Source organism: Electrophorus electricus, chromosome 24 (genome assembly GCF_013358815.1).
Source record: "Electrophorus electricus isolate fEleEle1 chromosome 24, fEleEle1.pri, whole genome shotgun sequence".
Lineage (NCBI taxonomy): Eukaryota > Metazoa > Chordata > Actinopteri > Gymnotiformes > Gymnotidae > Electrophorus > Electrophorus electricus.
Window position 1 is genome coordinate 7,696,929 of NC_049558.1, and position 26,257 is coordinate 7,723,185.

At 38.4% G+C, this 26,257-nt stretch overlaps 1 protein-coding gene across 1 annotated transcript in view; it reads right to left on the reverse strand.

Moving 5' to 3' along the window:
- cntn3a.1 (contactin 3a, tandem duplicate 1) overlaps nucleotides 1-15,670 on the reverse strand; it is a 55,529-nt gene extending 39,859 nt beyond the window's left edge. The window contains 2 exon segments of the mRNA XM_027017941.2: nucleotides 5,292-5,424; nucleotides 15,539-15,670. Of these exon segments, the coding sequence (XP_026873742.2) occupies nucleotides 5,292-5,424; nucleotides 15,539-15,605 (200 nt within the window). The 5' untranslated portion in view covers nucleotides 15,606-15,670.
- Between the last annotated feature and the right edge of the window lie 10,587 nt (nucleotides 15,671-26,257).

The following is a 26,257-nucleotide window of genomic DNA, read 5'->3' on the forward strand; positions in this document are numbered from 1 at the left end:
AGAGCGAGAGAGAGAGAGAGAGAGAGCGAGAGAGAGAGAGCGAGAGAGAGAGAGAGAGAGAGAGAGAGAGAGAGAGAGAGAGCGCATAAGAGGAGAGTGGGGAAGAGAGACTGCAGCTAAAGTGATGACATTGAAGAAATAGCTTTTAAAGGCTGAATTAAGTTCAAATTAGACCCAGTATGAGCTGAACTGTCAGAATGGAACTTTCACAACTTATTGAGAAGTGAAGCCATATGGCTTCTGAGTTGTTCATCCCCATCCTTACCCGCTACAGCATCCAAAAAAAGAAAAGCCATGAAAACTGGCCATCAGGCCTAGAGGGAAGCTGAGTGGGCAGCTGTCTGATTAAACTGATTGGGCAGTAGGATTTTACATCTATAATCGGTTAAGGAGATTCAGAGGAGAAAATGAAGAACTGCAGTGACAACTCAGAGGGCCCCTCTGTAATCGTAGCTATGGGCGGCTTGGGCCAGGACAAAATGTGGTCTTGTCCACCTGAAATAGAGCTTTCTCTTCACTAAAAAGAGCAAAGCCTCCAAAGTTTCCAAACTTGAGCTCAAAATAGTCCAAATCTTTTTGACACTTCTGTAATGTGAAGTCATTCTTGGTCACCCTTAAGTGTATACATGCATCGTAAAATGGTACAGGCTCAAATAAGCTGTCATGTTGAAATAAGATGGTAAAAGTTGTGCTTTTACTGGCGAAGTCTTACAAATGAATTAAGCAGAAGACTTGAAAGAAGCTGCTGTTTCATAATATTCAGGGGTATACAAAATAAGAAACACAGCAGGAGGTGCATGGATGTAATTTTGCTAATTTTCATTCTTCAGGAAGAACAGATGCACTAGCCTGGAGCAGGCAGTGTGGAAGATTCCTTTGACCTCTCAAAAAAAATAAAAATAAAAAATAAAATAAAAAACATGCATGTGTAAAGAACAAGTAAAAAAAACATTACACTTTCAAAACATAACGCTTATGGCATATTTATGATTTGGTTTTAGAGGCCATAAATTAAGGGTAGCTGTGGGGGATATCAGAAGTAGCTGAAAGCGCTATAGTCAGTGGTTGTGTCATGTCACTGTGGTGTGGACTGGGTGTGTGACTTGGGAGGCCAATGTGGATTTTACAGGTTAGAATGTGACTGGCGGCATGGGGGCAGTGCAATTGTGTGTACTATTGGCATAATGTGTAAAGCCAGATGGAACTGGTGTCACTGAGCACGCATTGTTGATGTCAGTGGGGCCTTATTCATCAGGGAGGCCACGTTGGATTTACGTTTAAAAGAGGTGCCGCTCGGATAAAAAGTGAGCTTGGAATGGGTTAGAATGCCAGACCTCACTCTTGAGCCTTCTGGAGCTATCATGGGCTTAATTCAGGGAAGCATTGATGAAGGGAGCTGCCTACCTGATGAGCTCTGTGAAGAGCTTGTGATGATGTAGTTGTGATGATGTAGCTGGTATGAAGTGAGTGGGCTGGGGCCTATGTGAAGCTCTAATGGAGTGACATAGGATATTTGACAACTTGTCCTGTTTATAATTACAATTATATATATTATCATGTCAAATTTTCTGACATGCAAACAAAGAAAAAAAAACAAAGAAAGTTGGGCACTCAAATGAAAGAAACCTAGCTGGATAAGGTGGAGCACTCCAGGTTGGGCACCTTTGGCTCAAGTTCTGACTCAAATACAGTACATTCAACAGACACAGAACAGTGATATCTAGGTGACAGAGCCTCACAACTTATTTTGTTTCTATATGAGTAAGCAACGCAGTGAGATTTTAAGAGATCAATGTGAAATGTACAGTGCCCAAAGTTTAAGTCTCACCAAATATCTCAGATACTAATGATAGATCCCACTGGGATACCAGGTGTATGAACATTGCACACATGTAACCCTAAAAGGAATCATTCCTCCAACATGTGCACTACAATAAAATTCATTGCAACCGTCCTGGCAAGCAGGAATGGAGGCCAAGCACCTTTTAAGCACGGAAGAGTCTTAATTCCATGTAAACAGGACAAAATTGGAAATATGGTAAACAGGGAAGGAAAAAGTTCCAAGGCTTGACACCAGGCTTTCTTCCTCAATGGTGTTTTCAGGGTGTTTTTGTTTTTTTCTATGAAGGATAAATATGCTAACACTGAACATTTTCACAAAACACCAGATCACTGGTGACCTACTTTCAACATAAATAGGCAGAATATGGATGCCCCAGTTGGTGACGGATACATCCTCTACATCCCTTCATCCAGGGACAGACTGGAGAAAACAACATGTACTGAGGTCTAGTGTGCTCCCGTGCCTGCTGTTATAAGCTTTTTTTTTTATTTATTTTTTTTTTTTTTACCCTGAATGTTATGGAATCCACCACAGATCCTGGGGACTGTGGGATAATGGTCAGGCAGAGAGCAGCATGGTTATGATTCCCAGCATGTCGGGTCCCTCCCTGCTGCTGTTTATTTAGTTCAATTTATTTGTTTTAAATGTGTAGTTAAAGATTTGATTAATCTGTGCACTGGTTCGGTTTAGTTATGTCTCTTGTGAGTATATGAGTATGCAAAAATTGTATTACTGTCTCCTGGAGTTGTATGTCTGTCATTTCCCCTGTTTAGTTTAGTTTGCTTCCTGATTGTTTCCTGTGTGACTGTTTTTTAAAAATTTCGCTTTGCAATACAGAGAATTGGTCTTGAGCAGAAATGCAGCTTTCTGATCCTTCTCCTCTACTAACGCTATAATATAAAGGGGGTAATGTAAACCTGATATGACGTTTGCAATTTTACTGAAGCCAAACAGGACGAAATTCCAAGTCGGTGGGATAAGCAATATAGCAATATAGCAAAAGTAATTTGATCCAATGACATGAAACATTGCCTTAGGTGTCCTAAGAAGAGTGTTTGGTGATTCATAAGTATTTGAAAGCACGATACCTCAAGTACAATCAATAATCTTTAGCAGTAGTTGCTTCTGTTACTGGAATAGGTTCCAGTACTGCTTTGAGTAAAGGGGGCACTATTCTGCCCCTGAGTATTCTGAGCAATCTTGGGGAACAGTATTTCCACAGAACAAAATTGTCTGCAGGCAAACTGCACTCTACTCTTTTATTGTCTTAACCTGTTAAATCTCCAGATTCATTATTTATTTATTAATCATAAGGCTTACTGAATGATCTTAATTAATTATTCAGTAACTACATTGAAACTAATAGAGAAAAAGTATGTAGTTACATAGGTGAGAAATAAGATTCTGTACCCACTGGTGGAGTGTATGGAGTCCCATAAACTTCTCAGTGATAGGGCCACTCATTGCCACCACATTTAAATCCCATCAGCCAATATTGAGGAAATCCTGGTCCAGCTATGGTGTTTTAAAGGCATAAGTAAAATATTTAGCAAGTGAATCCAAATTGAAATCCTATTCCATAAAAGTGTCTGGCGTATGTTACCATTGTGCCTGAGAGACTAAAACCAGAGGCTTACAGCATACAACAGAAGTGAGAACACACTTGTGCAATGTTACTTTGCGGTCAAAAGATTAAAAATTGTACACCTTTCAGTAATTGCATTATTTCAAAGTTAAGAAGTAGAATATCTTCTCTTATGAACAAAAACAGATACTTTAGAAAAGCTAAATAATAGAAAATACAGCTAAATAAAGCTAAATAATAGAAAATACAGGCCCAAAGGAGAAAGGAAAGTGAACATACTGCTCACTCACACACAAGTTAGAAAACCTCTGATCAATTAGCCAAATTGCATGAACATTGTTATAAAATGACCTGGGAACACCATAGCTTTTCTCAGTTTTTGACTTATGGGCTGTGTCTATCTACATGCCTGCATTATGGCTCCACATGTAAAAGAAATAACACAGGAATTGAAATATCTGATTGTGAGACTTCACAAAGAAGGTAAAGAATACAGAAAGACTGATCTTCAGCTAAAAGTCAGTCAAAACACAGTTGCAGCAGTATTTTGGAACAGGCCATACCATTAACCAGAGCTATAGTGGCCATCTTTCTAAAGTGACACTATGGAGTGTGCGCTACATGTACAATCTAGCTCTGAAAAACAGGAGAGAGCTTCAGACTTGACACAGGGGTTATCAATGGAAATCTGAGTTTCTGTCACAGTTCAGTGCAAAGTACAAAGTAAACCTCTATGTACAGCATCCAAGAAAAAAATATTTGCTTGCTCTTTGGCAGAAAACTACAAGATTAATCTTGCTAAAGAACATAAAAAGAAGTCTGATGAAAACTGAGAGCACATTCTTGGGTCAGATGGGATCAAGATAAATTTGTTCAGCTCAGATGGGGTCCAGCGTGTTTGCCATATACCACAGTGAATGTATAGTTGCGCCAGTGAAGTGCAGGGTGGAATGTGATGACATGGAGCTGCAAGAAGGTGTTGGGGAGATAACATTTCCAGATGGCACCATGCACGCCTGTGGATATACCAAAATACTGACTGACAAAATGACTCCCAGTCATCGGACGTTTAGCAGAAGATGAATATTCTAGCATGATAACAATCCAAAGCTCCCTGCCAAAATCTCATAAGTAAAATTTGAAAACTATGACCTGGCCAAATGTGTTGCCTGACTGAAGCAAAATGAATATTCCAACATTCAAGCGATATTGCAGAGGAGAGTACTTCACTTCTGTTGTATACTGTAAATGAAGGTCTACTGACAGTTTGTCAGGTGACAGTATATCCTAGATTTGACTTAAATTAGTGAGACCCTTTTATGAAACTTGACAACCTGTATGAGGTAAGACCTGTGTAGCTTGTAACATGCAGCTGAAGGTTGCACAGGTATGTAAGTGCACTCACTGTACTGTAACTTTCTAGGCCCAGAAAGTTACATGTGAGAGACATTTTTCCACAAAATGTCAAATTCAGAGAATTCAGAGGCATGGTATGATCTGACCTATGCTAGTACATGATAAATAATTGTGAGGTTAAGCTCAGAGAAATGTCTCTTTAAGTATGATAAGACTCAAAGCCCCTTTTGAATAGCAGACTAGATAAGCTACCAAGGCTTGTGCGTTTAGTGGTATTCTCTGAGGAGGGACATCAAAGTTGAAGATAGTTTACTAGCAAGAAATAATAATCTCCTAGCATCTCTGAGGTGGACCTTCAAAGTAAAATCATAACTGCATAACTGCAGGAGAAGCAAAGACATTGTTTGGTCTTCAGTGATTTACTAGTCACAAGGAATACATAAGAGTAACAGGGAAATCCAAGAATCCAAGAGATATCCTCCTCCATGGGGCAGAGCAGTCTCTCACCTGTATGACGGGGGTGGATACCCCTGTGCCTCACAGCTGAAAGTGACCTCCCGGCTGGGATCGTTTGGGTGCAGGGGGAACACAATACTGCCGGGCTGCTTGATGAAAACAGGCTTCCGAGGAACACTGTTCTCTAAAGGGCATGGGAAAAAGAAAAAATACAGCCAGAATTGTACTTAGCATGCTGGTCACTTCTGGCTTCTGGTATATATGTCAATACTTTGTGAGGGTGCCATTCATCTGGCAAAAATGCATCCATTTAGAAACAGCTGTCAGATTAACTCATCCTCGAGGTACAGTGCTGGATCTGAAAAACCTCAAGACAAAACAGAGGCAGAATCATAAGACAACAAAAGGTGTTGCTTACACTTGTACACTTGTAATTCTTCTCGACTCATTTCTTGTAGTTTCACTCATAGGTCAAGGCACCGAAACCCATACTATTGTTTTCAATTGCTGTGCAGTTAACTTTTATTGCACAGTTGCATTAAAAATTCCTAAAGTCTGCAACAATGTTTAGTCTGCTGTATGGCTGTGTATAGTGCAAATGCATAGCGAGGGCAAAAGAATCTGAAAAACAAAGTAGCTCAACACTCTACCACATTTGTCAAGGAAGTGTCAGAGAAGTGCAGAAACATCACAGAACAGGAATATAACCAGGGGAGCCCAAAAGATCTGGGTGGCTAGAAATACCACAATGACATTTGGGGTCACCCAACATATTACTCATCATGAAATATAAAGAACATTTGGTTCAGGTAACAGCAGATAATATTCATTATATTTATTTAGAATATATTGTTATACATTACAGTCAGTTATCACTGAAAATCCATTTAAATTACTCTAAACTGTTGAGTGGCATGCTACATGACATTTATTATAATATCCTATACCTAAAATCCCAATGCTCATCTCACCAGGCTCAATTTTTTATTTGATTAATAATCTTTTTAACCATTCTTTTTTCAGAAGTCTGTGAAAATCTAGTTTCGCTTATGAAAATAAAAATATGATACAGCTATGATATACCTATGATATACCGTACTATGATATACCGTACTGAATGCACAACTCAACATCTTGTTGAATTGTTTTTCCTACAAAGTTCATTAAAACTCCAGTCATTCCCAGGTATAAGAATACTTCTTCCGAATCTTCCTCTCTAATCAAGACTTACTGACCACTTATTAACTTGCATTGTGAACTTGCAATGGAAGGTAAATGAATCGAGTACCTCTGAAAACAACAAAACCAACATTTTACATAACAGTCCTAGTCCTAGTCAGTTTTACTGTCACAACCTTCTCACCACAGACACACTGAGTGAGGAACTAAGTGTAGATTCTCTAAGACATCGCCATCTTAATGCAATCAGAACATAATCAAGGTGCAACTGTACACCACATGATTAACTGTGTAACTCAAACTATACAGATCACTATACTGTACAAACACAGGACAGCAGGTAAGATTATAGGAATTGGGTAATCGAGTGCGTGAATTACTATTTTACTCTTTTTTGGAGCATGTTGACCACTAGCAATATACCACAGCAGCTTTAACACTGTCAGAGAAGCAGACAATATTAAAATATTAAAATAAGTGAAGTGTAGTCACAAGTGACTAGGTTCAGTAAGTAGTGCAGTAGGTATGAGAACAGGGCTGAGGTAGCAATTCAGTTTGAATGTGTATGTGTCTGTTTGGCAAATCTGTTGAGCAGTCTGATGTGAAGAAAGTTCTAGAAGACTTGGGCCAAATGCTCTGTAGCCTACATCCAGACTGCAGGGCTGTAAACAGACCCTACTGGGCTATAGAGATCTTTTCCGAGGCTGTAGGTCCTCCATGTACAGTCGCTTGTAAATGTTCTTTTGAATGAAAACTTGACCCACATTAGTCAATAAAATATCAGACAGGTGGAGAAAAAGTAGCATTGCACAAAATGAATAGTTTTTCACCATGTACTGCAGTGCTTTTCTGTCTGAGGCAGGGTGCTTTCCTGTCTGAGGCAGGGTGCTTTTCTGTCTGAGGCAGGGTGCTTTCCTGTCCTGTGTTCTAGGAAGCATGTGTACTTGCCAGCCTTCATCAGTTTCCTTAGGAAACAGAAGCACTGTTGAGCTTCTGTATTCAGAGGTGAGTAAAGTTTACTGCTTACTAGCTTCTGGGTTTTGAAGTCTGTGAATAGCAATTTAACATAAGGGTCCTCACTGTCCAAGTGTGATAACGAATGGTGAATGGCAGAGGTTATGGCTCTGTGGATTGGTTTTGCCTTTAAATATATTGATGGAGTCCATAATGTGAGCCATGACCAGCCACTCAAGCACTTCATGACAATTGGGGTAAGTGCATCAGGGCAGTAGCCTTTATGGCATGTGACTGACGGTGTGCATGGGTTCACCCCCACCAGGGTCCTCACATCAGCCAAAGTCACAGACAGAGGTGCAATCTGCCCTGCTGCACTGGTGATGGATACTTTAAAACAGATATAAAAAGCAACCAGAATAATAGCACTAAAAATATTAAATATGTGTTTACTGAGAAATTTTCAACTTACTGTATTTGCTCATTGTTTTGTGCTTAGCATTTTTCCCTGTCAGCAAAGCTAGTTTGTCTAATAGCCCTGATCATTATTTCTGTGCATTTATAAGTTCTCTTCGTAAAGAAAGCCAAGTGTGCTCTGCTATTATAAATTAAATCATCATTTTAAAAAGTATGTGAAATCACTTTAGCTAAATTAACTCATGATACTGTAGCCTGTAATTTCCAATTACTTTACAATTAATTTCTACATTAACCGCTTTGTGGTATGCTCTTCGGTTGCATTGAGTCCTAACACAGGTAGACTGGCATTTAAAAACATATACTGATATATACTGATGAATTTTTCCTTCTGAATATGAATAAGAAATATAAAGAGAAACTACATAAATCATCTGATGTCTAGTTTAAAAAGAGGTAAAATATTAAATGTCAATAAAGCTTAATATCAGTGTATGCAGCTTTTTGTCCACTAATGTGAAGGCAATAACTTCAGGTGGGTTCCACTGGTAATAGCAGCAGTGTGCACACCTGTGCAACAGGTCATCACTAAAACTTTGAACATAAGACCATGAAAACAGGATATTTTAGTTTTTTTCTTTCAGGTCACCTACCCAACACCATTAGTTATGAAGGTACACCACTAATCATTCCTAATTTCAGATTAATAAACCAAAGGATACCAAACTAAAACAAAAAGTGCAATTTAAGCAACTATAAAGTGAAATGAACACTTGTCTGGAAACCTAGCTCTACAAAGGTCAGAAAGCAAACACACAGTAGTCATCTTTAGCAGCTAGAAAGTTTTGGTCATTGGAATCATCCAGGGAAGTGCATGCAAAGGGTTCTCTGTCTCTCAGTAGTATGAGTTTATGCACCTTGTAATTTTATTATTATTATTATTATTATTAAGTGTACAGGTCAGAGTTTTGTAGACACACGAGGAAGATGCTTTGGTTTATTATGCATAGTAGCTTCTTATGCATAAAAGCATGGTTAATGCAGGCAAATTATTATGTCTTATTAACTATAATTGGCCTAGAGTAAGAGGATATTCTTCAACTAGAGAACAAGCATTTTCTACATTACAAATGAAATACAATTTGAATAATATATATGTTACTATTTTACTACAGGTAATTACATACAAAGCAAACTGTACCAGAGGAAATGGTGCCTTTTGGCTTATTCTATTGAAGTACAGATGCATAACAGTATAACAGACACATTTTACTAATTTCAAACTGTTGATTACAATCTGGAAAGGCCCTACTGTCCTCTAAGTTTTATACATATATTTAAATAAATTCAACAAGAAAAAAAATGAAAACCTGTTATTCTTATCCCAAGAATGAATATCTGGAGTACACTTTGATTTATAAACATAAAAAATAGTCAAAAATGGAACCTACAATCTCTGAAAATCTTGTGCAACCACAATGCCCTGTTCAGATTTGTGTACTTTAAACAGAGACAAATCCCTAATCGCATCTACCTCTTTTCTGTTTATTAACGGTCAGAGGAGGATGCCCCCCCCCGCCCGCTTTGAGTCTTGGTTCCTCTCAAGGTTTCTTCCTCATGCTCTAGGGAGTTTTTCCTTGCCACTGTCACCCTTGGCTTGCTCACTGGGGGCTTGGACTCGGACATTTTAAAGCTGGTTTGTGACAACAGCTGTTGTCACTATATAAATAAATTTGACGTGACTTATCAGCAGTCACTGTATGTTCAGATTCCCTCTCCTACATCATAATTCTCAATGATGAGGTATTTTGAGGCACTATTTGAGACGCATTATCTTTTCTTATTTTTCTGGACCACCTACATAATATTGCAATTTTGTTTTGTATGTTTATGTGCCATTGAGAAATGTACTGACAGACAAAATGATTAAATATTGGCTAAAACTATCGGTCTACACCATTCCCCTAACCAAACAGGGGAGTTGTGATTGGAAATCTGTATTTGTAGTTCTTTTAAGGGCAGAATTACATTTAAAGCTCAGCACCTTAACTATAACACAATAATAACCCTGCCTACGTATTCAAGAAACATTAAAGTATGATAGAGGAGATAAGGTGATATTTAGAGTAGTTATATTAGCATGGATGACCCAACAATGAGTAGCTATTGATTGGACTTTGTATTATCTACATGCAGAGATTTATTCTGATTTGATGAACTGTGTTGTAAACAGATTACAAGACCAAAGAATTGCCTCTTTTTGCATAATTCCTTAATTTTCCATAATTGATGTCCTTTTACCAGTAATGTGCAGAGTTTCTCTCGAATCTTTTTTCTCTGTCATATAAATATATGAGTATAATAGCAAAATGATATCTTAAAGTGACAGACACTTCAGTACAACACCAGTTTCCAGGCTAGCTACATGATGGAGGGATGAACCCCCCGATTGAAATCCCAAGTTCTTAATATATATGTTTTTAGATCTAACATTGAAAAGGAAATAACAGCCATTATTTTCAATGACATCAGCATAAGCTAGGAGGAAAAGTGTTCAGTCATACAAAAGCTAGAGAGGTTCCTGTAGGTGCTCCCTGAGGGCTCAGTGGACCTGATGCAAACCGCTGAAATCCCTTCACTATAGAAAGTGCTTTTTATATTGAGTTTAAAAAAAAAGAAGAAGAAAAGATCAGAAGCTAACGTTAATATTGCCAAGAAGACAAAAGGTGGAATGTGTACCAATTCATAAAGTGATTGGAAACTTCAAATCTTGGACGTCTCCAGAAGTATTCAAGTTGGACCATCGTCAAGGCTTTCAAAAATCTACAAGGTGGTGATGCAATATTAATGAAGACAAATCTTAAACCATGTTGTTGCCTGGAGCTCTGGGGAAATAATCAGCAGTGCTGGTGCTCTTGTGGCTAGTCTGATTTCTGCCCACACACCAGGGCTGTCAGGGCAGACACTGTTACCCTAGAGTGAGCTGCCCCTGACAAATTCAGAATACTAACACAAAGTATTAGCGAACTGACCTGTGAAAGGCACACTTCCACAGTTTGGCTCAACTTGCTTATGGATGATATCAGCCGCCACAAGACGGCTGGCCAGCTTGGTGGAGCAGAGGGGGTAATAATGCAGAAAGCACTTTGAGGCCCCAAATAAAAATAATCTTAAATTCAATAGCAGCTGACAAGCCAGTGAATTTAGACAGCTTACCTCAGCGTGAATATCCAGGCCCGGATGGGGGATGTGCGGGTGAGAAGGGGCGAAGGCAGTTCATGCAGCCTGCAGCCCATTTGATTCAGATTCAGGGGATTTATGTATCAAATGAAAAAGCCAATCACACCGCATTAAGGCACCTTTCCCAAAGATAAGGCACACAAACATGCAAGCAAACAATCCTGCAGACAATGCAGTGAGGCCTCCACAGTAGAGATCTTTGCCAGTTTCACACATGGGTACAAGTTATTTTTTGGAATGTATGTAAAGAAAATGAAGGTGTCAGAATCAGGGATTCCAAACTAACAAAGCAGGTTCTGAAATGCTAAAGAATTTGCTAAAGGGGTTTGATAACCTCTTCTTAATCATATGTCAATCAGAGAGTAGGGCAGAATAATTATATTTGGAAAATGAGGCATGTAAAAACGTGATAAAACATTATCAATTAATAATGCATAGATTTGACAGATTACAAAATGCAGTAAGACCTCAATTTCTAAAACTGCACTGAGAGCAAAGGACAAATAACTAATCATTTTAAGAGCTTACACATAGCATGACTCAGAATTTACAGGTGTAGCAATTAATCTTTACTTATAAGGTGAGCAACTCAATTAGTCTCCAAACACAGCAATTATTTAAAGTATGCACAACAATTCCTGCTGAGTATAATGCAATTGTTTGCTCTAATTATGCCCTTCTGCTGCAATACAACCTTATTCCAGAGCTACTTTGGCCATGAGCATTAGGATTATATCTAGACATTCTGACAGGAGGTAATTCAACATTCTACTTCCCCAGCATTCATAAAGTTGATAAGCATCACAAACTTTGTCCTTGTATCGACTACTGTGGAGTTAATGAGATAACAAACAAGTATCAGTACCATGTGAACAGCTATGAATGGCTGCACTGAATAAAGGTCCTAATTTTGAGCTGTACATGGCATAAACCTCTTCTATATTCTGTACAGTGATGACTGGCCTATAGTGACAGCTCAGCATAATACGTATACCTAGTGATGCTATTTTTAGTGAGTGCCCCATCTGGTTCAGATCTATGTTAATAAGGTCCTCCAGAATATGCTTGGTTGGTTTGTGTTTGTGTACATTGGTATCATACACATGAATGCAAGGTTTGCAAGATTACTGCAGCACACTGGAGTTTGTAAAGGCTGAGAAATGGTAATCTTACCTGTTTTCTGTAGGTATTTTCTAGGGTATGTCCTGAATCTAGAGGGTGTCTGGATGGAAGCCGGCACAGGTGGCGCTAGGCTGGCCATTAAATTGATGAAGTCATTACAAAACATGTTGAGGTTTGTAAAGTTTTAAAGATGATTAGGAATTTCAGCACCATAACAGTGCTTTGCTTGCCTTCCTTGGAGAGGCTCTGAGCAAGTTCTGGACAGACACCTTTGGTGGTGCATGCAAGGATCTAAATCTGAGGTTTACCTCTGCTCCTTTTGTGTTGCAGCCAGACACTCCCATTTCCAGTGGAAATGGGTGCTTCTGAGACAGGTTCATTCCTCTTCCAGGGTCAAGATGAACCAGTGTGCGCTGCTATTTCCCTGTGTCTTTATGTCCAAAGTATTTATCCTTATAGAGACTAACTATGTAAAAAAGGAGCCGTTGATTATTAGGCATGCTCTAGGAAAGCAGATATTGGAAGGTTGTGTTTGTAATATTTTACAGAAATATATTCAGAAAGCGATAGGCAAGCATGTTCGTCCAAACTCAGCTACTGAAGCCAGTTCAATCCTGCAGTGGGATCTACAATGAATAATCCAAAAAAGTAGCACCCCAGGTCCCAGGACCTCCAGACATTTGCCTATGTGCCCAAGTTCCTGTATGGTTAATTCATCCTCTGAGTAAATAATTTTCCAGCCACTCATATCCCAGACACAACCAACACAAAGAAGCTCCTGTCAGATGTTTAATGGTGACTTAAGATAACAAGGACCTGTCTGTACATTAGCCCACTCCATGCATGCCAAGGAACAGCCTCCATAAGGCCTGCAGCACATACAGATATTAGCAGCGATTACAGGCCGCAGTTCACCTCCCGCACGTGGTGATAATTCATAGGACTGATGGAGCATAATGGTAACCTCAAGAACAATCTCACTCAAATATGGTGCTCGCTGTCAACCTTTGTCATAAAAGCAAGGAGGACATCATCATGGTGTCTATGCGTTGCTATGTATAGAAAGTAAATCCGAGGCAAAAACAAGTGTAACTAAGAAGGCCTGGCTGCAAAAAATTCAGTCCAATATTTGTTAGACCTTACAAGGTTCCACCACAAAGGATTGTCTTACCATATATCTCTTTTTTTAGGCACCTGCCCCCATTGTAGATGGGGAACCTCAGTGCGCACTGAGGGCCGTTGTGAAGGTCCTGGGTGCCTGCTAACGATGAAACGGCTGGCCATATTTCACAGTTGTCAGCTAGAACATGCTGCTGCACACCACAGGACCATATCTCCTCATAATTGGTTTGTTGTCAATACATTCAGTCAACAAGTTGAAACGTATACAATATACCGTATAAAATATCCCAAAGTTTGCAACAATAATCTCTGTAGAAAGAATCAGAAATCAGGAGGAAACTAACAATTGTTTCGACAATAAATAAGATAATGAGATTATTGACCAATTTCCAATCATCTGCTTGGTTTTCATAGCAGAAAGCAATACATCAACAAATGATCCTGAAGCAATGCAGATACAATAATTTAACTCATTTATGGGTGGATGACCTTTCTTCACTTAGGAGCTGCTGTAGTCCACTGAGCAATAGTAATAAATCTCAGCTAAGTAGTTTAGATTCCAAACAATGATTTCCTGTCAGTTTGATGTACAGTTGTGTGTAGCTCTTTGTTGCTGTTGTATCTGCACAGTTGATATAATGGTTTGTAATTAGTGAGGGCACATACAGACATCATTTCACAAGCAAATTGCTATTAGACTTTTCAACATACTGCCATTTTTCTTTTGATTATTTAATTTCAGGAACCTTCCATTTTAACCTTTCATTGACCTTGGAGTGCAAAAAGGTTTGTAAAGTCTAATAAAACATCCTCCATTAAGTGCCATTCTATATTCCTCTAAATATACTGTACATTTCGATAAAACAATGAATTTTAAAGTTATATTTACGCACTGCAAAACGTTTGACATGCAACAACCAAAAGAGCCGTTATGTGATTATCTTTCTGACAGTCAATAAATCAGTTAAACATTTGTTTTAATTTTCCAAATTTTAATACTTTTCCAATTACCAAACACACACAACAAATAAAACAATGTATATAATTTAAAAATATAAAACAAATGTGTGTGGGGACAGGTGTTTTTGTTTTTTTCCCTCTCTGCAATACAAGAACATTACATTACAGTACATTATAAATGGATATCACTGAAAGAAGACTACATCTTCTCGCTGTTCTAGGTTCACATTTCTCATCTAGAGGTCACCTTTTATCAAGCCACTGTGGCTCACATGGACTGCCCTTTCCAAGCACATCCACATCTCTTGGTGCTCGCTGTACCTTAATCAACCCCCCCCCCCCCCCCCGTGGATCTGTGGATGGCCCACTTCTCTTTTTTGGAGAGCAACAGCAGTGTAGCTGAGCTCTCTTAAGGAGTTCAGGGTCTGCAGACAGGCCAAGCATGACACTACATTGTATCCATACCGATCCTCCCTCTACTGACTCCAAACCACACAACATGCATTATAGATAGCCAGTCATGTTACCCATGGTGATTCAAGGCAAGTTGCTTTTTCAGCTGCAAATGAACACTGTGCACTGAAACATGACATACCAGCAGAGGAGGAAGAGGAGGAAGATCCCTTTATTCATAAACTCAGCGAGAGGGAGTCACTTTTAAGTAAATTGAGGATTTTAAAAAATCTAACTTAGCCACGGAAAAATTACATAGATTACTTTGTGTGGGAGAAGGTGTAAGCACTTCATCAAATGAGATCAATGAAGTGCATTTCCTACTACCACCTGGCCCACTAAATAGATCCCGTGCCAAGAAGGTAATTGCTGAATGCTAGATGTGCTTGCATTACAACTGCTTTTTAAATTCTATTTTTTATTTTGTGTCATCCTGACCCTCTGCTTTATCCATTGCCAACAAAATGAAATGCCCTTTAAATTAACAAGTCTGGAATCAAAATGACACTTCGTTGGGACTTGTCATAGTTATGAGACTTACAGAAAGTGAAAATGTCAAAGACCAAATGGACAATGTGAACTCCACCACTAAACCTTCAGCATTTCAAAGTCTCAGAACACACCTAGTCCAAAGATTAAAGTATTTCAGTCCTTTCTTTCTAAATTCATATGGTAATGTGTCCAATACACCATATATATTTACATGACAAAGCCAGCAAACATAATGAAATGCTGTTTCTCTAAGAAGTGCCACTTTCATGAATGGAATTCAGTCTTAATAGTACAAGACAAAGATAAATATATGCCAAAAAATGCCCTGAAATTCTTAGGGATGAGGTCAAGATGCTTACCTGCAAGGCACCCAATGAATGACTGCAGAAGTAGCAGTTTCCATGGAAACCCCATTTTAACTGTCATAGGTCAGTGAAAGCTCACATTAAATCAAAGGTAAATAGAATGCTGCCTTTGTCCAATCTTGAACCACCCTGGCCTAAAATCAAAAGACAAGACAAAAAGGTTAACAAGAATAAAGTATTAATATTTAGTCTTTACTTTGAAAATTGATTCATCTCTATTAATCTGAAGAGGGTCAGTACCAAATGTCTCAGAACTTGTCAGGCAATGTCAAAAGAAAATAAGGCAATGAGAACTAAAGTGTTCACTAAAAACAGCCAGACACATGTAACTGCATGGAGTTGTACTTTGTTACTAGTTAAAGCATTGGGTGGGAGAAAACAGACATGTGACACTTTAATGCTGAATAAGATGAAAAGTTGTAAATAAACAATATTAAATATGTGAAACATTGAAATTGTAATCATGTACTGATATGAAAGTAACCCCCCCCCCCCCCCAAAAAAACAAGAAGCAATATAATGTGTATATTTAATACCAGTGTAAATATTTAGATAAATTAGTAATATATTTCGAATTGCATTATTTTACACATGGTAACATCATCTTGTTGGGTACCCCATTAAAACAAATATTCTTCTAACTTGAACATAATATTGGATCTGCAGAAAAAAAGAGACAGCAGAAATAAAAGGCTGCAATAACAGGAAAGAAGAATTCATGATAAAAGGTTCCTAGATAGCTTTTCTAGGGCCAAGAAAAATAAAAAGATTTCTACATTTAAAATATTCAATATTTTTCTAACAAGTAAACCAACTGATACACCACAGAGCTTTTTATGGAAAATCAGGCTGTACTCTTTGATAGTGTTAATCCTTTGTTAATAGTATATTAAAGCATGTTTCCCAAGCAATATATTTAATATTGAAAATGTGATGCATATGAGTAAACTTGTAAGACCACAGATTTGTTGTCAATTTGTGTATCTCTGAAATTCTTGATTGGCATGAGCCAGGGCATGCAGTTCTCTTGGTCTAAATTGCACAATTAACTGCATTTTATCATTGGCCTTGTAGTCTAGAACTAGAAAAAAGTCCCTGTCTTTGCACAATGCTTTATTTTTCAACAAGCCTTATCTTTGAAATTGTCAAACCTTAAAACTCAGAAAGATATTTGCAAGCTTGAATGTTACAACCAAATAGCGTGAAACAAGTTGAGAAAACACTGCAGTAAGAATGGTCATTATTAAGTCATTTTTAAACCTTGACTAACTTCATACACTCAATTTAATAAGCAATTACATAATACAAGTGATGCCTGTATATGTATCTCTGTGTGACAGCTAGAGAGCTAGAGCCATGAACATTAGGGTCCATGGCTGTAGTCCCGACACACCATATATTCCAGAACATAAATCCAATTCTAAGGAATTGTGGCTCACTTCTTACAGTTTGGGTTGGAAATATGCTCACTTAGGATACCTTAGTGAATATATTAATATCCACATTACATTTAGAGTTACAGAGTACATCCAACATACCTCTAGAAATGCCCCTACCCATGGCATTGACTTTGATGTCTGCTTTCCTAATAAAGAAAGAGGCTAAATGTGCAAACCTCCAACTGCATGAGTCTGTACTGACTCAACTAAAATACACAACTAAAGATCCAGACTGAAAAAATGAAAGGATCTCACTTTAATGGAACCAAGCCACTAAATGTTGAGCAGCAGAATGACCTTGACTTCAATTCAGTCACGGAGCCATCAATGTTTCACCAAAGTCTTTTGGCACATTCTACTGTTGGTGGGAGTCTCACAAAATACATCAATACTTTAATCCACTTTTTAATGATAAACAAGACATCCTCTTACACTTCCAAGTTCAGACAAGATAAAAGGGTAGAGTAACATTTTTATCTGGCATGTCTCAAATGCACATAATCCACATACACTACTTTTACAAAGTAGTGTACAAAGACTCATCAAATGATGTACTATATGCTCTGCATTCAAAGTCAACTTTACTCTAGAAGAAATTTGTGTCAGTATTTGCTTGCACTGGCATACAGTTAAAAAGTGAAAATCTAAATATGCTCCTGTAGACAGCGAAGAAATTGAATTCTGAACATACCTACAAAACAAAATTCCCCTTGATGTCTTTGTACTTTTAACTGACTAAGAACTTCTCACAATATTGACACAACAGTAATGAGATTTTTTCCATTTTTAAATCCATAACATGCATTAATTATACTGAATATCATCCCAGAGGTTAGCCTCAAGCAGCTTTGCAGCTGTGGTGTTTAGATCTAAGCAGAATTCCAGGAGGCACGGCACACTGCATCATCTCTGGTGTGCCGCAAGGTACCAGCATGGGGCCTCTGTAAATAAACTTCCTGTGACTCATGAGCCAGCAAGGGAGGAAAATTCCCTTAATATGTTAAAGAGGATGCCACATTCCCCTGCCTTCAAATCCTCTCACTTGCTTTTGCATGTGGAACCACAGCAACAATGCTACGAGAATCACCACTTCTTTTTTACTCAAATAAACCAGCAGAGTGCAGCAAAAACTTCTATTCCTCTCAACAACTCCCTGAGTACGAGAAAAGGGAACACTTGTTTGGAATTTTGTTTGGAATTTTTTTTCTTTATTTCTCTGCACTGTGCTTCCTACCACATACATCACACTGCCTCAACAGATGTGCATTCTTATTTTCAGCCTGTGAAAGACCTCTGGTTATACCTGGACTGTACTCAACATCATGGTTAAACTGGATTAGCACAGCTGCAAGTTCTTTCAAGGAATCAAAGTAATTGCATGATTTCATGGCACAATTAGAACTTTTCCTGTAATTGTCTACAAATTTACAAGAGTGAGCAAAACTTACAATGGATGAAAACTCTGAAAACATTTACTTCTAAATTAAATTAAACATTGTTGAGATAGTGATTCTGAATTCACAATGTAATTAAAATTTGAAATCTTTAAAAATCTAGACACAGTTGTAAAGGGTTTGACACTTTGATAGTACAAGATTAAGATTAATATATTCAACATATCCACAGTAAAGACACAGAGCCCTAGTGCCAGCTCAACAAAGAGGGCTAAAATAAGAATATGATCACCAGAGTAATTTTCTCTCAAAAAATGCTTTTCGCTTCATGAAATGTTAGCCAAAGCTACTGGAAAACTCTACTCAGTGAAAATAAACAACAAACCAACATGGTAATCTAGCAAGTAGCCATCCATTTTACTTACTTAACACTCACACATTTCCTTATATACACAATACACATGCACTTGGTCATACAATTGCATGCAGTGTTAAAAATGCATTGGCAAAAACAAGCACAGATTTTAGCAGCGTTAGAATCCACTTAAACCCTTTGTTATTTTTAGATAATTCAACTGCAGTAGATTATGTGTGGGATGATAATTTAAAAAAAAGAGAGAGAGAGAAGCAGATGTTCAGAATGAGATAAATCCATCTCCGTGGTGTTTACTGACAGTTAATGAGTTAATGCCAAGCTTTACATGGAGAGGGATTGATTAATGTACTTCACACCAAATATTCAGTTTTATCGGCACAAACATGCCCACACCTGCGGTCAATTAATCTCATAACAATTAAAGCGATTATGAAAAGATATGTATTGCCAGATGGTAAATCTAAAATTGTACTGATGTTGCTATCATGAAAATGCATTGCTTTGCACGTCGACATGTCAGAAAACCATACACAACAATGTTGCCTCTTAACAGTTATATGAAATTTAACTTGCTTACTCGAAGCCAAAGTGGTGTATCCGAGTGTCCAAACTCATTCGTTATCGCCTACCTCAAAACTATTCAAATATGAAATAAACCGCCTACAAGCCTTTTCTCTGACCCCCTTTTATAATTCTTGCAACTGTACAAAAATTTCGCTAAATCATCAATAGGCACATGCTGTAACACAATTACCTGAAACAAGCTTGCGACATACACTTGCCTGGATTAGTTCGGAACAGTTTTCAGCCTTTTCACGTTTGTCCGACCTACACACACATTTTCTCTGCCACTCTTCCACACACGACGATTTCAACTAAAGCTGCGCGATAGTCGGAACACTTTTCGACACCGTGTGACTATTTTTTTTCCCTTCACTGTCCCCTCTTTAATACAAGATATTCCCTCAAACTTGCCCAGAGTAAGACGTGCCGTTGGTGAAAACACCTAAAAGGATGCTGTCGGATTCCGGCGACTGAGCCAGGCAAATTAGGGGCAAGCCAATCGCGTTACGCACGAGCGGGACAATAATCCTCGTAACCGTGAACCAAGATCCGGAGTTAAGACGCGCGCTCAGGCGTCGTGTACGGACGTGGAGGGAATTTTCCCCAGGATCACTGGTCATCTGAATTATGTCTGCACGCCGTTCATGCTAATCTGTAGTCTCCATCGTGACGCGGAAGACATGAGCATGACCACAACTGTGAATGCATTTTCATCTTCTAACTGTTCTACAGCGGTTCTGTAGAGCTGTACTCGTGTAAATTGGAATTCACATCTGTAGGGTAAATTGCCAGTGTTTATTATCAGTTGACTGCATAGTATTACCCCCCCCCCCCCCCCCCCATTTCTTAGAACATCACGAGCTGTATTACATTATATGGTTTTAATGTGCAATTATTATTTTATTTAATAATAAGGTTTGATAAGACAAAAGTTTGTCATATCAAATTATGACTGTGAAAATGATGAACTGAAACATAGAACTACATTGCTCCATTCCCATATTAATTTACTGGTTTATTAGAAACAGCATGTGGGTGTACAGTTACAGTGTTTATCCGTTACTAGTACACAAGCAGTGTTACACATCACCTAGACCTTCTCTAGTAGTCTGACAAAGCACTTTTACAAAGTCGCTCTGGAGAATAGCATCTGCTAAATGCCAAAAAATGTAAATGTTTGCAACCATAAGTTTCCTGTTAGCTGGATATTTTTGTGTGTCAGACTACGTTCAACCTAGCAGTGGCACTGATACACTTAAAAACCTAGCAACACTGCTGTGCTTGATAACTTATGCTAGATCAGCACGTTCAGCTATGTTGACTCTCCACCACCCAAATAATGTCTAGGCAGGAGTGATCCTATGGTCAAAAACTGCCTAGCGAGTTCCAACACAGCTCATACTAATATACAAATGTTACTGAAGGCCTTGATTAATTGGATCAGGTTTGTTAGATCAGGGCTGGAATTTAACTCTCCAATGGGATAGATTTGCAGGACTACAATTAAACATAACTGGAGAAGATGTTGGTTGATGAATTGTGCATGCCAAAAAATTGTTCACTTATACACTTAAGTGCACTTCATAATTAAATTAGGAAAGCAGTAAAATGTAGGTGTTTTGAATAGTGACTGTTTACTGAAAAGCTAAGAGGACAGGAGAATCCATTTCTTATTCTTTCCAGTACATGTAATTAATTTCATTTTATTTTGGCACATTTATATTGTGGAGTTCATTTAATGTAGGCTGGTGTTCATTTCACACCATTCAGCATTAACTTGCTCTCAGTTTCAAGTTTTCAGCTAGAACCTGTTTTCGCTGAGTTCCTTTATACACCAAAACATAACTATTTTAAGATGACCACAAAATATTAGCTGAATCATATTTAACAAATTTTTCATTGTTGACCAAGGCTCACTTACTGAAGCTTTGCATTAAACCAGTTCTTTTTTTTTTTTTTTTTTAATTAATCACTCAATAGGAGCTAAAAAACCAAAAATTTCATCCTCATGAGAGAAGTAATTAGTGAGAGGGATTGGCTAGATAACCCTTACCTGTCACTAATGAGTCATTATACTCCTGACCCTCCTCTGACCCTCCAATGAGGAAAATAGAGCTCTTGACCCATGGAGTGATGTAGCGGTCTTCATCTAATGTAGTCTAGGTTCAGTTAAGAACTAGCAGAATGAGTACTGCACAGCATTTTGAAATCTCATAGTTTGCACATACCCTATTTGTTTTCTGAATAAAGAAGACCTTTCGTTAATATAAAAGTCTTAGTGCATTTTATTTTTGAAAGAAATGCTAAAATTGTCATACTGTATTAGGTAGTCACAGGTTCAGAAACAACAGCTAATAAGTCTACCGACAGAATGCTTTGTCATCATAAAGCAGCAGCATAACAAATACAATTTTACAAACCTTGTATCTTTAGGTAGTTGAAGGGAAACAGCAAAAAAATCTTATATGTGTTGTCCCACTTTAATGGCCCGAGCGCTGCTGGGCAAATGCAAGATGTACAGACCCGCTTGACGAAGATAAACGTTTATTAACATATGATACAGACACCGGCATTCACGTATAACACAAACTGTGAACAGGAACACGAACATGATCAATGACTCACAATAATGCTCATACTGACAAGGGTTTAAATACATGCAAACATGACAAGACTAAACCGATGTGCAGGGGTGTGCTAAACAACATAGGCAGGGTTACACATGAGACACAGTCAACATAGAACTCCCATTGCACGCGACAGGCCAAACCACGTGACCAGTGGAAGGGGAGCGTTCCGTGACACTCACAAAAGTGTAACTTTCCTAAAATATTCTTTAGGAAGATTATTTTTTCATCACATACAATGACCTCTTCCAGGGTATTCAATCTTGAGGCATGTGGAGGTGGTATTTTTTTTTACATTTCATAACATTGCTTTGTATTTTTGTGACATGCCAAAACATCACACTTCACCTCCTCAGCAACACCTGCCACACCTATTAAAACTTTTCCACATCTGCAGAATGAGTGCAATTTCCAATTACTATAATAACTACAATCTGGAAATGCCACAGAAAATGCTATTTGCCAAGTCTTTCCATTATCTTTGTTTGTGCATTTGGTTGTGTGATTTTGTACACCTACAAGGTTTACATTCAAGGTAGGTGTTTTGGCTTGTCATGCAATGATCCAATAAGCACAGTTCAGTATAGCAGCATAAGTAAGTTCAGTTTTTTACCACTGTGTTGGAGATTTTATTTTAAATGTCAACTCTGTACCAGTGCAAGTTGCAATATCATCAGTTCCTGAGGAACTCCAAGGTTTCCTGATCCAGTGCTTACTATACATTGCCCATGTGCAAGATTCATTCTTCAGCAGTACTGCTAAGATAGTGTTCATCATCTAATTAGTCACTGTTTGTTGCAAATGAAACAAGACTATTGAGATGAAACCCTGTCTCTGATATTACTTATGAAAGAGAGGTGTTACAGGTCACCATGACCCAACTAATTATAAATATCAGATGCTGAGAACACTGTACATGACTTCACAGAGCTAGGGAAATGTGAAATACTTCCCCAAATAAGCAGGTATATTCCTAAATTGCTGAAATGTCATCCTAATTTACATGTTGCATCAATGCATCTGAACCAATTTTTCCATCTCACCATTAGAGCATGTCAGCTACATCTCTATGCGAACTCCTTGGACAGTCTCCTTAGGTGGATGTCCATTCGGCTGACCATCATCAACAACCATCTTGCGACTGTCTACCTGTTCAGGATGGAGTCCCTTGCACATGCAGTGATATTCACTCTGCCCTCACACTGGTGGAATGACCTAAACATCTCTTTCATGGTTGTCTACATGTCTTCGAACATGCTTTGCATTTGAGAGCCCCAACTATCAAAGTAGCCACTGGTACATCAAAATTAGGCAAACCTCTATTAAGGCTGTGGCCCTTTGGCCTCATCACCCTTACATCTGTACTGTAGATTTAATGTTCTAGGTTACTTCATAGGACTACTTGCTGTCAGTCAAAAATATAGAGGTCATATAGAGTACATCACTGAGGATTTATGACAAGGATTTATTTGGTTTTACAATCCCTGTAGCTTTGGTTGAACTGTTCTTTGTGGAGAAGAAGTTGGACATTTAAGACACTGTACAGTAAACTAAATAAAATCATGGTTAAATACTCCTATCCATTACCTCTGGCATTGGAATATAACTACAAATACCTAAAATTTAATCCAAATTGGAAAAATATACAACCATACAATATATAAATGGATAGAGGAGGATGGCCCCCACTTTGAGTCTTGGTTCCTCTCAAGGTTTCTTCCTCATGCTCTAGGGAGTTTTACCTTGCCACTGTCACCCTTGGCTTGCTCACTGGAGACTTGGACAATTGTGACATTTGTTGTAAAAAGCACAATATAAGTAAATTTGATTTGATTTAAATCATACGACATACAAGCATACAACATGGATTCAGAAACATGACAATTGGAAGATTGGCCTCAGTACCACTTACAGTCTCTATGATCATGAACAACTGGACTAGCTCATATGGACACCAGTGTCCAATACCTTACTCCTTTCCAAGACTGAGCAAGAACACAGCTGATGCATACGTAGCTACTGCAGGTAACAGCAAGAGGATTCAAGTTTCTACCACTGCTGTACTACGTGCATCCTTCAGACTCATACCTTTTCAGAGAGTCCTCAGTTACTAATCTCCATTGATTCCTCCAAATCCAAGCTATCATGAGGTTTGAGAGGCAGAAAGAACAGGAACATCACCCCTGACGAAAGGCTTGTGGGTAGGATTTGGCTAATTCCTTTAGTACCATTTATTGTTAACATAGGTGACACAGACAGCTGCCCAGTGTGCCATCAATAGTGGGAACCATTTTACAAAGCCTTAGCTTGTATATTAGAGCTGCATTCAGTATTCACCCAAACCCCAGCCAAACGCACCTGCTGCCCTCCTTCATGGCTCCCACAGAGCAGAAAATTGTTAACGAATACATGCATCAGGGAGTAATTTCATTGCTTTCCTAATTTTAAACAATTGACTTAATAGATGCACCGGTTTGCCAGTTTGTTACATGGGAAGATGTTAGCTAACTTTAATGATACCAGGAGTAAAACTTGACCAGGGCACCAAATGTGCTAGAGAAGACCAAGCCTTCCTTTCATGTTTCTCTTCTGAGCGTTGTAGTCGCTGGTCTACTGCAGAGGACAGAAACTCCTGCTCTCAGCATGAAAAGTGCTCATACACAGGACTCTACTGAGAAATTAAGATTGTAGAAGCCTTGTAAAAAATCAGTAAAAAAAGATTTAAAGACATCCAAGAATCCGTTTCAAGATTGGCTCGGCCAGCTCTAAGAACACTTTTTTGAAGGTATTTCTACAAGTACACTTTCATACTGCAATTAGTGACTGGGAAGAAGCTGGAAAATATCAGTTACTGACTTTATATGACACAGAAAGCATATATTAGCACAAACAATTTCAGCAGGGTGTTAATTTGCTTAAAAAATATTTATTAAAACAATACTAGCATACTAAAACAATACAGTAAAGAAGTGATAATGGTAAATGAATGAGTCCTCATAATATTTAATGGCTTCCCACAGAACCAAAAACATTATTTGAGCAACAGATATATATGCCAGTCATTTAAAGCCATTGGATTCTATAAGGGGCAAACCCATTTGGAATCTTATACAAAATATTAAGTTTAAATGCTAGTGCAGTCCAGCACTGTACCACACACAACATTGTTTCTACTCTGAATAGAAGTTTAATTGCATTCAGCATGAAGAGAATCTTTGCTTGTGCAAGGCTGAGCATGTAAGCCTACAATCCAATTTCTCCCATTATAGAGCTATATGAGAGGTTTGTCACAGCTGCTGTATTCACTCACTCTTCAGCCTCTCTCTCACCCAGCAATGTGCTTTTACAAGATCAGTGCTACTGGTAATTCTTCCCTGAATATTCCAATTTCCCCAATCTTTAATGTGTTGGATCAAATACTTTGAATGCCTCGTGAGGGAAGTTTAAACTCCAGGTATCAAACTGCAGCAGTCTGGTAAGCACAAGAAACTATACTCAATCTCTTTAAGGCTGAATAATTCAGTGTGAAAGATCCTTTAGCTATTGCTGATAGAATGGTAACTAACATCCCTCTCCTGCCTGTTGAAGACCATTGGGTTCTTTGTATATGTATGTGGAAGAATGAGAGAGAGAGATTCAGCTCAAAGACTCAACATGTAATGACTGCTCCTGCAAAAAGGGAGACACGTGTGCTGAAATATATAATTTGCTTTGCATGCGATTTTCATTTTACCCTCGTCATTTCAATATTCGCTAAAGAGCTTCAATATCTTTGCAAAAAAAGAAAGAAAAATTAAAACAGTTTTTGCTTATATGCTTCTTTTCTCATCTTTAGCGTTTCCCCCCTCCCCCCTCTTTTGTTGCTGGCACTAGTGGACATTGATTGACTTTGGATTACTTCCATCCTGGACTTTGACTTTGGGTTTGCATGAAACGTTTACCACCCATTTGATTTAGATCAGCTCCTCTGCTGATTGCCATCCCGCATGAGCCCTCTGCCACCTTCCTGCACCTTTGTCAATTGCGGTGAATGAGCTTCTAATTTCTTGTTAAGGTGTAATTGCCAGTCTGTTGATGTGTAGGTTGCTTAGTTGCTTCCATGTACTTACATTGTCCTGGTATGTACAGGAAACTGGTGTTTGGCGAACGTGGCTTGGTTTGATGCACAGCATTTCAACATTTTTCAACTGTCTTTGGATTTCTGCCTTTTGAACCTAGATAATTTATTGATCATTATCGTGCTTAGGTCTGGACTTCTTTTCCCCATAATATTTGTTTTGCAGTTGTTATTGGACTAATTATTTTCTGTTGTC